The 13,243-nt window shown below is 36.2% G+C and overlaps 1 protein-coding gene across 2 annotated transcripts in view; it reads right to left on the bottom strand.

Annotated features, from left to right (window-relative positions):
* The window catches only part of LOC148944651 (RNA polymerase II-associated protein 3-like), a 59,865-nt gene that overhangs the window by 32,876 nt on the left and 13,746 nt on the right, over positions 1–13,243 (bottom strand). For both annotated transcript variants that reach the window (XM_089099813.1, XM_089099812.1), the window contains exons 4-7: positions 10,141–10,268; positions 4,531–4,966; positions 2,799–2,926; positions 324–540 (exon numbers count right to left, since the gene is read on the bottom strand). In XM_089099813.1, coding sequence (XP_088955939.1) covers positions 324–540; positions 2,799–2,926; positions 4,531–4,966; positions 10,141–10,268 — 909 coding nt within the window. The remainder of the gene's footprint in view (positions 1–323; positions 541–2,798; positions 2,927–4,530; positions 4,967–10,140; positions 10,269–13,243) is intronic.

Here is a 13,243-nt window from a genome sequence, read left to right as displayed (position 1 = left end):
AAGGTACAGTGATCCTAGCCGAATGGTTAGCCCGCTAGAATTGAGAGCTTTTATCCCTGAAAACTGGTTAGGGTTGGGGTCCTGGTGGCACTGGTTATTTGGTTTGGAACGGGGGTCAATGGTGTGACTCTGTAAGCTCAGCCAGAGTCGACCCAGTTCTAGATGGGTACCAGGAGAAATCTGGGAAAGGTAAACAGAAAGGGTGTGCAAAAGCACAGGATGGCTGGCCCCAGCCCCCCTTGCACTTCCTGGCTGAAAGGTCATGAAACGGAGATCAGCACCACCGGTAGGGATTTTAAACTCCAATGTGTTTGATCACTTACCCTTTTCTGTTGTTCCATGAAAAGTTGTTGCAACTCTTTCTTCTGTTTTGGCAACATTTTATTTCTTGGGTCTAATTTCTCTGCAGTTACCAAATCTTCTTTAGCTTCCAAAAGCTTGCCAAGTTTCATCTTTGCAACCGCACGTCTCTGATATGACTTCACATGACTTGAATTCAGGCTGATGGCTGTATTAGAATCTTTCTCTGCTTCTTCGAACCTTAAAATGAAGAATGTATTTTCACAAGATTTGGCTACGGCAAAAAATAATCTGTTAAAAAATCAAGGAAAAAATACTTAATGCTACCCACTAAAAAATTCCAAAACTCCACTGCCTTTCCATTAAAAAAAGACACTAAAAAGGGTAGACGTTTTTATCAATATAACGAAAAATACAAATATATTCAAAATATCTTAATTTAACCGAATAGACACGGAGCATTAAGACGGTTACGTGCATTACTTAAATACACGTGAGGTATAGCACAGGATTCACAAACAAATGAACCCCTTACTACACCAATTTCTTGAAACAAAATTCAGAAGTATCGGTAGAATAAAAAGTTTATGGAATACAAAAATTTATAAACTCGCAATAAAGCAAGATCGTCAAGTTCACAATCTAGATTTTGAACTCACAATCCCAACGATCAGTGGAAATGCATTGTCTAATTTAGATTGTCAGCAGGTGATATATTTTAAAATACAGAATACTAACTTACAACCAGGTTTGTCAGAAGAAAAGGCCTTAAATTATTAGAATTTGGAATAAAATATTTGACTAATTTTCATATAAAATTCAGGATTTTAAGGAATATGTAAATTATTTTTGGTTCATAAAACATACAGGTAAAAAGCAGGAAAAAGTCCTAAAAAACGTTCATAATCAGAAAGTGGGATAAAGAAGCTAAACAAGGGAGTGTATAGAGCCCAAACCACTAAAGTACGAGACAAACACAACAGCTAGCAGTAAAGGAAGGTTCAAAATTGCAGGTTTAGGTTTGCAATTGGCTAGTCAAATATAATGGCCTCATGTCACAATGATTTTATTTATTTCTTTATTTTGAACAAAATCAAAGTAACGAACATGCTTGTCTCTTTACCAAAATAGAAAGATACAGGGAACAAAACCATTGATATCATAATCCCACAAGCATGTCACAGTACGTGCCCTTGCTCCGCCCGTGAATCTCCTTGATCCGCCTTTTTTTTATTAATTTTTCTTTCTTTTCTTTATTTTTCAATAAAGAAAATCTTTTTTGGTCCCCCTATCTCGAATAAAATTTCAGGTCTGCCAAAAATCGTGCTTTTCCGGCAATCTAACAAATAACATGCCTAAAGAATAAAAGAAAATCGCTCTTTTCTTTTCTTTATTTTGAACAAAATCAAAGAAACGAACAGAGTTGTCTCTTAACAAAAATAGAAAAATACCGGGAACAAAACCATTGATATCATAATCCCACAAGCATGTCACAGTACGTGCCCTTGCTCCGCCCACGGATCTCCTTGATCCGCCCTTACTCTTTATACTTTTGATCTGGCTGAAGATCCCCTACATTCATCATGAAGCTCGCAACTTTGGCTTTCGAAACTGGTATCAAAAGTTTGTTGGCAATATGCCACCGTTGTACTACTTGTAATCCAAGTAGTCCTTATTGAAGTAAGAACAAAGGTAAAGCCCCAAAAGTTTTACTCTCTTTGGCATCCCATATTACGGTAGATTGACTTTTAGTTGGGTATTTGGTCAAGAAAAATACAATTAAAGGATTTGCTTCAGCTTGTGGCTTTTTTTCGCTTCTTGTTAGCAATATCCCAGCACAGTTATTAAATATTTTAGTTCATGCTGAATTTCCATACTACATTTTCCTTTATTTGAAAACTAGACTTAGAAAACTTAATACGATAAATATAAAAATTAAATGGAAGATAAATAAAATATACACATAATTATAACAATAAAAATATGAAATATTAAACAAAATGTATATGATGCCGTGAAAACTGTAAATTAAAAAAGAAAAAAAAAATTATGTACGAAGAAATTTAAGAAGGGAAGATGTATATAATCTTAAATAGGGAAGTAAGGATGCGTTGTTGCCAATCATGAAGATTTTCACTCATCATCAAAAATGTCTTCTAAAACTCCTTGGACAAACTTAAACTCATCGTACAGGAATGACATGTCAAGACGTCCTTGTTTACGAATCAGTCCCCTGCCAAGGCAGTACATCGTCACCAAGGAATAAGTACACGGAGAGTAGACGCAGCCAAAAGAAGGTAGCCAAGGAATTTCGCATGTTTTCCCATTAAAATGATTCTATTTAAAACACGATACAAAATATTGTGAGTTTTCAATTGGTAATCTAAACAGGTAATTCATGTTAAAACAATAAAACAGGTAATTTACTTGTAAAACAGGCAAAAGAGGTAAGGTAAAACAGGTTAGAACAGGTTAGAAAGGTAAAACAGGTAATTTACCTTTCTAAAGCGATAAGAACCATGGCCCTGTTGGCATGATAAATTGCTTCAGACCTATCCAAATTGATTGCCTCTGTATAACAATCATAAGCAGCACCATAATCATGCTTATCGTAATGCCTATTGCCCTAAAAAAAAAGACAATTAAAAATATAAGGAAATAAATATATAAATAAAACTGTTAAACGGTCATTTAAGTCAAGATCCTGAGAACCTTAAATCCCTTCATATGCATGGAATTTTGATAGTTTTTAATAAACAAAGGCGAGAAACCTGTATTTTCATTCAGAGGGGTATAACCTGTGTAATCCGACAAATTTGCTATGCACTGCACTTCAAAGAAATTCTTATATTATTTATGTATATTTTCAAATGATATAGGCTACTTCACTCCTCTGGTCGCAACAATGATCCGTTAGGTTTTGGGGCCTGCCAGGTTTGTTTTTCTTCTTCTATGTTTCCCAAATTTATTTTTGTGGGTTTGCTGTTTGATAAGTTTATCCCCACCTTTCTCTATTATCTTTGGGAGGGGAGGGGGGGGGTATTTGAACATTATATTTACAGGGGCAGTAAACTCGGTAAAAAGTACATTTTTCAGGCACCATTTTCCAATATTTCTAAGGATGACTAGAGTTCTTCTGGGAGAAAGAATACCCCTCCCCCCTTTATGTAAGTTAGCCTATAACTCATTAAATAGGATTTTATTTTCATAAACAAATATCACGAGAAACACGCGCCACGAAAAATACGACAAAATTAACACAAAAAAAAACATTAGAAAATAAATAAATAATTAAGATGTAAACAAAATGCGCTTGAAAACTGAAATTACACTAAGTTACATATCATAAAATGGAGTTAAAACTAAAACAAAAGCCCACTGAGTTAAAATCAAATAGGGGAGGGGCAGAGAGTACACTAAGAAGAAAAAACAAACTTAAGAATCAAGGAATGAAAATCATCTCATGTGTTTGATTTTTAGTCAAAAAAATACTCATGTCTCTAAAAAAACCTAAACATTGTTGCCTAAAATAGCAAAAAAAAAACAAAAAAACTTACACACAAAAAAAACAGTACATTGTTTGATTTCTTTTAAAATTGTTGTAACGTCTGGTGTTTAAAATTACATAAATCAGTTTGAAGACGTTAAATTTTTGTTACAAAATATTCCAGGTTTCCATTCTTGGACCGTCTTTTCAATTTTCGGCAGTTTTGCTTAAGCAGAAGATTTACAATTTCTATCGAGAACATTTGACGTTTTTTAGTTCTTGGAATTTTTTTTTCAACTTTTGGTGCTTTTCCTAAGTGTAAAATTTAGATGATGTTGAAATTTTTTTAAAAAGCATTTGACACGTTTCATTTCTGAAAAATGTCTCTAATTTTGGTGTTTTTCCTTACTTGAGGGCGTTTGATTTTGTTAAATAAACTTAACAACTGTTGAATTCCTGGGCAATTTGTCAACTGTTTCGTGTTTTTTCTTGTGACTTTTGATGACTGTGATTTAGATGACTTTGATCTTTCACTGGAAAGCATCTGACATGTTGCAATTCTGGATATATTATTTTGTTGTTTGGTGTTTTTCCCGACGGTACAGATTTATACAAAGTTGAATATTTGTTAAAAAAAAACATTTGACATGTTTCAGTTTTTGGATATTTAGACAGCGTTGAAATTTTTTAGCAGATATTTGGCAATGTTTTATGCTCCTGTAAAATTTTCAAATATAACATACCTGTTCCTTCCATTCAAAAGCAGTTTTTTTATGATTAATCTCTTCTTTGGAATTTTCAATCATGGCACTTTCAGCGCTTGCTGTTTCTTTTTTTGGCACAGTCTTTGTGTCTAAAATAACTTCTTTGTTTGAGGTAGGAACCACCTTTTCTTCTTTTTTGATATCACGTTTTTCTCCCCTAATAACGATAGCAGGCAGTTTCATCGGCCGAGCCTCAGATTCGTCCTTGGTTTTGCTCAATGCTTCTTCTACTTCTTTTAGTAATTTCGAAGAAGTTTTGTTTTCAGGTTCTATATCTAAAATATGTAATAGATCCTCTCTAGCGCCATCTAATTTATTCAAATATTTTCGAGCACCTGCCCTTCGATAAATTGCTTTCACAAAAGTTGGGTCAAGCTTAAGGGCGGCATCGCATTCCTTCTCAGCTTCTAAATATCTGAAATAATACAGGAAAACAAGTCGTATATGGTTTGCACCCAATATTATAGATTCACACAGACATTTAACCAGAATTTTAATTCGGGATTGAGGATAGAAACAGGGGTTAACTAAAATGAAGTATTTTTTTCCCCTCTTTGTATTCGTCATTAAATAGCTCTTGGGTCATCTCCGTCGAATCGTGGGATTTCATTGACAAGATAGCTAATAAGCTAATAAGAAGAAATCCTTTCTCAACAATCTGTCCCCTGATGTAAGCGACGAACATGAACTAGAGTATGCTATACTTGATAAGGGTATAAAGAAGAGCGTCCGCATCACCAATGATAGTTGGAAAACGTTCGAAAACAGATGGACCCATCAAAGATGAGTATGGACGACTTCTTACTGCTCCTGATAAAGTGAACGATGCCCGGGCAACGCATTTTAAAAAATTGTTAAATAGACCATCACCTGCTGATCCTCCAGATATACCAAGCATGCCATTTCTAAATCTACCCGTTTATATCGAAGCACCCTCTGATGGGCAGATACTAAAGGCAGCTAAGAAGCTGAGGTCTGGAAAGTCCTCTGAGGAAGACCAGATTGCAACTGAAATGATTAAATGCTCAGTAGCTATATGCATAACTGTGTGGACAACGTTTTTCTGTATAATTTGGAGAACAGAAAAAATTCCTAAGAATTGGACAAAAAGCACTCTCATCAAAATATTCATAAAAATGCGACGCTGTAAAGTGCTACAACTAGAGAGGTATCAGCATTGTCTCAATACTAAGCAAACTACTGGCAACTATACTCCTTAACAGAATCCAACCAGCGTTAAACGAACATATCCGGGAGAAGCAGCTTTGATTCTGGCCATACCGATCGTGCACCGATCTTGTATTTACTCCTCAAATTCTGCTAATAGAAGCGGATGAGGGGTGCAATAAGCTGAACTTAATCTTCATAGACTTTGAGAAAGCTTTCGACTCGGTAATCACCTAAACACTTTGGAAGGTTCTCCGATACTACGGTATTGCTGATAAGCTCATCTTACAAAGATGCCTTCTACAAAGACAGAGAATTCTGCGTGAAGACAAGCGATGGGAGCACCCGTTACTTTCGCATCATGACAGGGTTGAAGCAAGGTTGTGTGCTATCCACTGCTATTTATCCTCAACATTGATTTTATTTCCCGGACCTGCGACGTACATGGAGTCCAGTTGAATATTAAGAGACCCGGAAATGTTAATTTCACTGACGATACCAGCCTCCAAGAGTCCTGCAAAAAAAAGGTCCAGCAATACCTTAACCAAGTCAGAGACGGTGCCGAACCTTTTGGCCTTAGTATAAATGGCAACAAAACAAAAAGTATAGCGAGCACTGGATCTCCACTCGACCTGCGGTGCAATAACCGATAGAGCAAGTTATGGAGTTCAAGTACTTAGGAAGTACCGTCCACAATTCAGGATCATGTCAGCAAGAGGTCCAGCTAAGAATCAGCTAGACTAATTTATCCTTTAGGAAACTGTCTCAAATTTGGCGCAGCCAGAACTACTCTCTTCGACTCAAACTAAGGCTGTTCAATAGCAACGTCCCCTCAAAGCTTTGCTATGGTTCTGAAACTTGGCACCTAGATCAACAACTTGAAAAGAAACTCCTTGCGTTCGAAACCACGAGTTTAAGGCGCATTCTAAACATCCACTGGTTCCAAAAAGTAACGAACGCTACTGTACAACAGAAGACGTCTCAGCCACTGATAACTGAAGTGATCAAATATAGGTTAGTGCATACACATCAGTTTTGCTATCCGCAAGCTCAAAACTCGACTATCGAAGGTCGTTCTTCCGTGGTAGCCACGTGGTACAAGAAGAAGAGGACGCCCCAAAAACAACCTGCGACGCACCTACCGGACTGGCGTCACAAATCTCAATGCCGCAATCCAACCCAAATGGAAAGATGTGTGGGCGGCCGTAGCAATGAGAGATAAACTAGCGAAACATCTTGGATGCGCTAAGGCACAGGATGGGCTAAAGTAAGGTTCACACATTGGTGCCATTAGACAAAAAAAAACGAAAAAAAAAACAATTTGTTTAGCTGATATTTCCTCCAAAAATACTCACTTATCTCTCTCTCTCAATTTATTGATCACTAACACACAAAACATAAGAATAAAATATTGAGGAAAGAAAATAAAATAACAGAGGAGGACATGGGCGAACAAAACTTTCTATGGTATTTAGAACAATTTTTTATTTATTTTATACACTTACTAATTATTAAATTAATTAGAAAATATTATTTCTTAAGTTATAATTTTTTGTTCAAAAATTCCTCAAAACTAAGAATGATTGCTTCTATAGTATTTAAATCTGGATTAGTTTTAATTTGCATAGAGTATGGTTTAACTTGTATTTAATCGGGGGATACACCATTCTCCCCTGATTCGTACGTGCCTCTCAGTTGATAAGTTTTTTAAGCATGTCTTGTTCGATTACCAGCCCCGGTCAGGGGTGCCAATTCATAAAAATTCAGGGAGGGGGATGTATTTTCAAAAGCAGAGGGAGGGGCAATTTTGTCATTTTCGTTTTTTTTTCAATGAAAATACCAAAATATTCCCTCCTCTATCAGTTAGCATCCTCAGCCCCAGTACGAGAAGGCTCCAAGTAAAACATTTCTGATCCATTCAATGTTTAGCAAGTTTTAAATTCATTATTGCTATATTTTTTTTATGTTTTGAGCTTTTTTTTTACCTTTTTGACTCCAAAATACAAATTTAGTCTTTGTGATAATAATTTCTCAAAATATATGTCTTACCTTAATCCAATTTTGAATTCTTACCTCCCTTCCCATGATAACAAAATGATTTTAAAATATCGATTAAGTTGCTAAAAAAGAGAATAATTTACTAGGTTTCCCCTGCTTTAAGTATGTGGTACTAGAATTGCCTGGTGCATTAACTCACGATCAAGATCTAGCATTGTAGCCACATTAATAAACCTGTGAAAAAAAAATCTACTCTTGGCGTTTATAGACATCTTACCTTATGAAGAAGAAGACGAAGCGTGATTTCTAATTTTGATTAATAAATTTTTCAATTTGCTAGTTAAGATTTATCTTTTTTTTAAGTGCCTTACTCTATTTTTCTTTTATTAGGCTTTTCGTGATTTTTTTCTGCTTTCTTTTTTTCTCGTAAATTATTTTACATATTTTATTTCGGCATTTATGGGGAATCGCAAAGTCAATAATAAATAAAACGTCAGAAACGAAATAGAGAACAAAAGTGGAGATAAAAACTTTTTGCACTAAGATAGTGCCAAGGAAATCTATAATTCAACAACAGCTAACATGATTTGTATGCAGACCCGATATGCTTTACCCCCACCCCCCGCATATGCAAACATATAGCCCAAATTATATAAATCAACTGCATTTCGTTACCCGTCACTTGTCTTTGTGGCTATGAAACCATTTTTCTCGGATCTTACATTCAGATAAAAATTCTTGAGTGTGTTCTCTAAAATTAACAAGCACCCAGATAAATTCAATTGTTTTTTCCCAATTCGAGCTGCTGATAAATTTCACCAGTGCTAGGAAGTGTTCTTTTCACTAAATCTTATTCTCAGAGTAATTCTACTTATTACTATCAAGTAAAAGAAAAACTATTTTCACATTTTTTTTTCCAATTTCGATCTGCCGATAAATTATCAATGCTCAAAAGCGGTATTCTCATTAGACCTTATTTTCAATATAATCCTACTCATTGCTGATCAATAAAATAAAAAATTGACCCAATTTTTCTCACATTTTTCCCCATTCCCTCTGTAAATATTATATTTATCATAATTTTATGACACTGGGTAACAGCCAAAAAATCGTCAGGGGTTTCTCAACTGATTTAGACTAATTTTGGTGTTCCAAGTCCGAATATCACATTCATTTTGCTGTATCATGTCAACTTTTTGATATACATCCATAGGCCAACCTGACGAATTATGCATGAGCTAATATTAGAGGTTTTGAGTTAAATTATATTTTTCTTGAAGAATATATCGAATTACAACATTAAATTATTTCTCTAAAGTAGTTGCATACGCGTTTTCGTGATTGCAAGGTTATTTAATTAACCCTTAACCAATCAAAGTTTATTCCAAATTTCATTGCCTTACATTAACCTGCGTTTTTCTATTTCTTCCCGTTGATTCATATGGCTTCGGCACGACAGTCACGTAGGGATGATCCTGACGTTTTCTGCTACATCTGCGGAGATTACAAGCTCTCAGTGGACAGGAAGAGCATCAGAATCTAACGTCAATTTTCGAATAATCCCCCATTTTTCCCAACGAATTATTTTCTCATTTTTATCAAAATTTTAGCAATCAATAAATTATTAATCGTCGAAAGTGGTACTTTCATTAGATCTTTTTTCAATATAATTCTACTGATTACCGCTCAGTAAAAGAAAAAACTTGACCTAAATATTTTCCCATTTTTTTTTCCATTCCTTCTGCCAATAAATTAAAATAACTTGTAATTAGTATAGTCATTGATAATTATCAGTGCTCGAGAGCGTTAGTATCATTAAAGCCAAAAACCATTTCCAGAAATCCGATTAGACTCAGAATCTAATGTCAATTTTCGAATAATCTCCCATTTTTTTCAGCGAATTATTTTCCTATTTTTATCAAAATTCGAGCAGTCGATAAATTATTAATGCTCGAAAGTGGTACTTTCATTAGACCATTTTTCAATATAATTCTACTGATTACCGCTCAGTAAAAGAAAAAAACTTGACCCAAATATTTTCCCATATTTTTTCAATTCCTTCTACCAATAAATTAAAATAATTTCTAATTAGTATGATCATTGACAATTATCAATTCTCGCGAGTGCCAGTATCATTAAAGCCGAAAACCATTTCAAAAAAGCCGATGAGACTCAGAATCTAATGTCAATTTTGAATAATCTCCCATTTTTCCCAGCAAATTATTTTCTTATTTTTTTTCGAAATTCGAGCAGCCAACAAATTGTCAATGCTTGAAGCGGTATTGCCATTATATAACGATTGATAATTATCAATTCTCGATAACGTCACTTTCATTAAATCCAGAAATTATTTAAAAATTCCGATGAAACTCGGGAGCTAAAGTAAATACTATAAAGTAATGATATACTTGTATCGAAAACTACCTCTCAAGTCGCGTGAAGATTAAAGCCCGGTTCGAGTAGCAAGCTATATTATCCTTATTCGTTTCCAGGGCTTTGCCATATGCGTTTAGTGCTTCCTCCAGTTTACCAGCCTTGTATAAAGCATTGCCCTAAAAAGGAGTAAGAATCAGATAACGAGGCTCAACTTGTCTGCTAAAATTGGGTCCAAAATTTTACAGCATGATTTGTCTCCAAGTCATTTTTGTAGCAGAAAACAATCTAGAGAAACATCACTGTTGAAGGATTCAGAAACACGAAAATAATAAATTTGCCAGTATTTAACATATTACGTACCCTTGCCTTAAACTACAGAACTATATAAACATATTTTTTCCTTTCAATTTCTTTTTGAAAGTAGACACCACAAAAGTGAACTTTTTCAACACGACACAGTGGTCAACAGACAATAGCAGAAATTGTAACCCGCAAACTAAACCCTATAAAGGTTAGCTGATAAATAAAATGGCATCTATCAAAATTTAAAACAGCTGCAAATGTACAAGCAATTTAGAACTGTATATGTAAACAGCTGGCTTTGTTGCCCCCTTCATTCTATACGGTCGGCAGCTCACGCCTTCAGTCCCCATTTTTTTTCGGATTGGTGTTCAGAGCCGGTACTAGACAATTTTCACGGAGGGAGAGGAATGTCCAAGCCAAAAAATTAATTTTTGTCAACAATTTTTTTTTCTCCTGCGATGAGGGAGACTTTCACATCAATCTCAGGGTGGGGAGAGGGGGGTGGTCTCCTGAAAATGCAAAAAATGAGCCAGGAGATTTAACACCAAAAAACGACAATGCTAAAATCATACTAAAGGTAATAGCGTTGGTTTTTAAGACAGAAATGCATGGCCCATGGATTTTTTTTGAAGTCATCATATAGCCATAGACAGTAGGAGAAGAACTCATTGGATCGCATATTCAAGTTCTAGTGCTAATGCTCATCATAAAGTGACATAAAGTGACCTCCTGCTGCTTAAAAGCCAAACCCTGCTGAATGCACTCACAGTGCTACACAGCATTAGAACAAAATTCTCAGATATCCAATTTAATCAAAAGAGTCGAAAAATAAACCAACAGATGGTGTCTACATGAGCAACAAGATAACTACAGTCCCAAGGTAAGGACCCTGTAATTCAAATAGCTCTCATAAAATGTACAATTTTCTGATACATCATAAGCAGCGCAATAGCGCTGCCTTAGTAAAAAGCGATGTGGGCATAATGTATTATTTATTTAATTATTTTTTTAGATCAGGGCACTTCGTATAGAAGGAGTTTTCGTAGTAACTTCGAAAAGGGGTCAATCGATTGGAAATTGAAAGGACTATTGCCTTTTTTAATAGTTGAAATTGATTGAAGGGCAACCAGCCCTACCCCCAGGCCCATCATTTCCCTGAAAACATCCAATCAAAATCTTGAGATAGCCATTTTGTTCAGCGTAGTTGAAAGGTCCGGAAAACATGCCGTTGAAAATGACACCCCCCCCCCCCACAGCCCTCATAGCAAGGGGTATAAGTTATGCACGGGGGAAAGGGAGGTCCTGTAAACTTCGAAGGGAGGGGGGCTCACTGGATTGGTAATCAGAAGTTCTAGCGCCCTTTTTAGGATTCAAAGTGATCGGAAGATAGATACCCCCCCCCCCCCACAAACGTCGTATCTTCCCGAAATGCATATGATAGAAATTTTAAGATGGCCATTTTACGATGGGTCTCAATCGGTTAGAAATTGAAAGGGCTAGTGGCTTTAACAAGAGTCGAAAGTGATTTGAGGGGAGCCAGCCTCCCGCCCCAAGCCCATCATTTCCCCAAACACATTCAATCAAAAGTTTGAGATAGCCATTTTGTTCAGCATAGATGAAAGGTACGGAAATTACGTCTTTGAGGATGAACACCCTGCCACATTCATCAGGGCAAGGGTCACTGGATAAGAGGAAGCTCATTGGATTGGTAATCAGAAGTTCTACGGCCCTTTTTAAGAGTCAAAGTGATTGGAAGGCAGATACACCCCCTCCCCCACACGTCGTATTTTCCCAAAATGCATCAGATAGAAATTTTGAAATTGCCATTTGTGGTCATAGAAACTTCAAAAAGGGCTCATTTGATTGAAAATCAAAAGGGCTAGTGCCTTTTTTATGGTCAAAAGTGATTGGAAGGCAACCAGACCCGCTCCACGCGCACCATTTCCCCAAACACATCCAATTGAAATTTGAGATAGCCATTTCGTTCAGCATAGTTGAAAGGTCCAAATATTATGTCTTTGAGGATGACAACTGCCCCACATCCGTCAGGGCAAAGGTTGTAAGTTATACCCTACGGGCATATAAGGTTTTTATAGAAAGGGTGGTTGTATAAACTTAAGAGGAAGCTTATTGGATTGGTAATCAGAAGTTTTAGGGCCCTTTTTAAGAGTCAAAGTGATCGGAAGGCAGATACCCCCCCCCCCCCCGCCACACGTCGTATTTTCCCAAAATGCATAAGATAGAAATTTTGAGATTGCCATTTGTTGTCATAGAAACTTCAAAAAGGGCTCATTTGATTGAAAATCGAAAGGGCTAGTGCCCTTTTTTATAGTTGAAAGTGATTGGAGGGCAACCACACCCCTCCACGTGCATCATTTCCCCAAACACATCCAATCAAAATTTGGGATAGCAATTTTTTTCAGCGTAGTTGAAAGGTCCAAAAATTATGTCTTTGATGATGACAACCCCCCCCCCCACCAGTCTTCAGAGCAAGGGTTGTAAGTTATGCCTCGAGGGCATATAAGGTCGTATAAACTTCGGAGGGGCTTATTGAATTGGAAATCAGAAGTTCTACCGCTCTTTATATTAAGAGTCAAAGTAATCAGAGGGCAGCGACCCCCCCCCCCACGTCGTATTTTCCCCAAATATATTCGAAAGAAATTTTGAGATAGCCACTTGCTTCAAAATAGTCCAAAGATCACACAACAAGGCCTTTGTGGTTAACAAAACCACACAGAGTCTAGTGGTAAGGGTTGAAAGTTATGCCCCCAGGGACATACAAGGTTTTTATGGAAGGTTGGTCGTGTGAACTTAAGAGGAGGTTCATTGCATTGGAAATGTTTTTCTC

The sequence above is a fragment of the Artemia sp. Qi Xiang Cuo genome, chromosome 14 (assembly GCF_049724085.1).
Source record: "Artemia sp. Qi Xiang Cuo chromosome 14, ASM4972408v1, whole genome shotgun sequence".
NCBI lineage: Eukaryota > Metazoa > Arthropoda > Branchiopoda > Anostraca > Artemiidae > Artemia > Artemia sp. Qi Xiang Cuo.
This window is presented reverse-complemented; position numbering and strand designations above follow the sequence as displayed.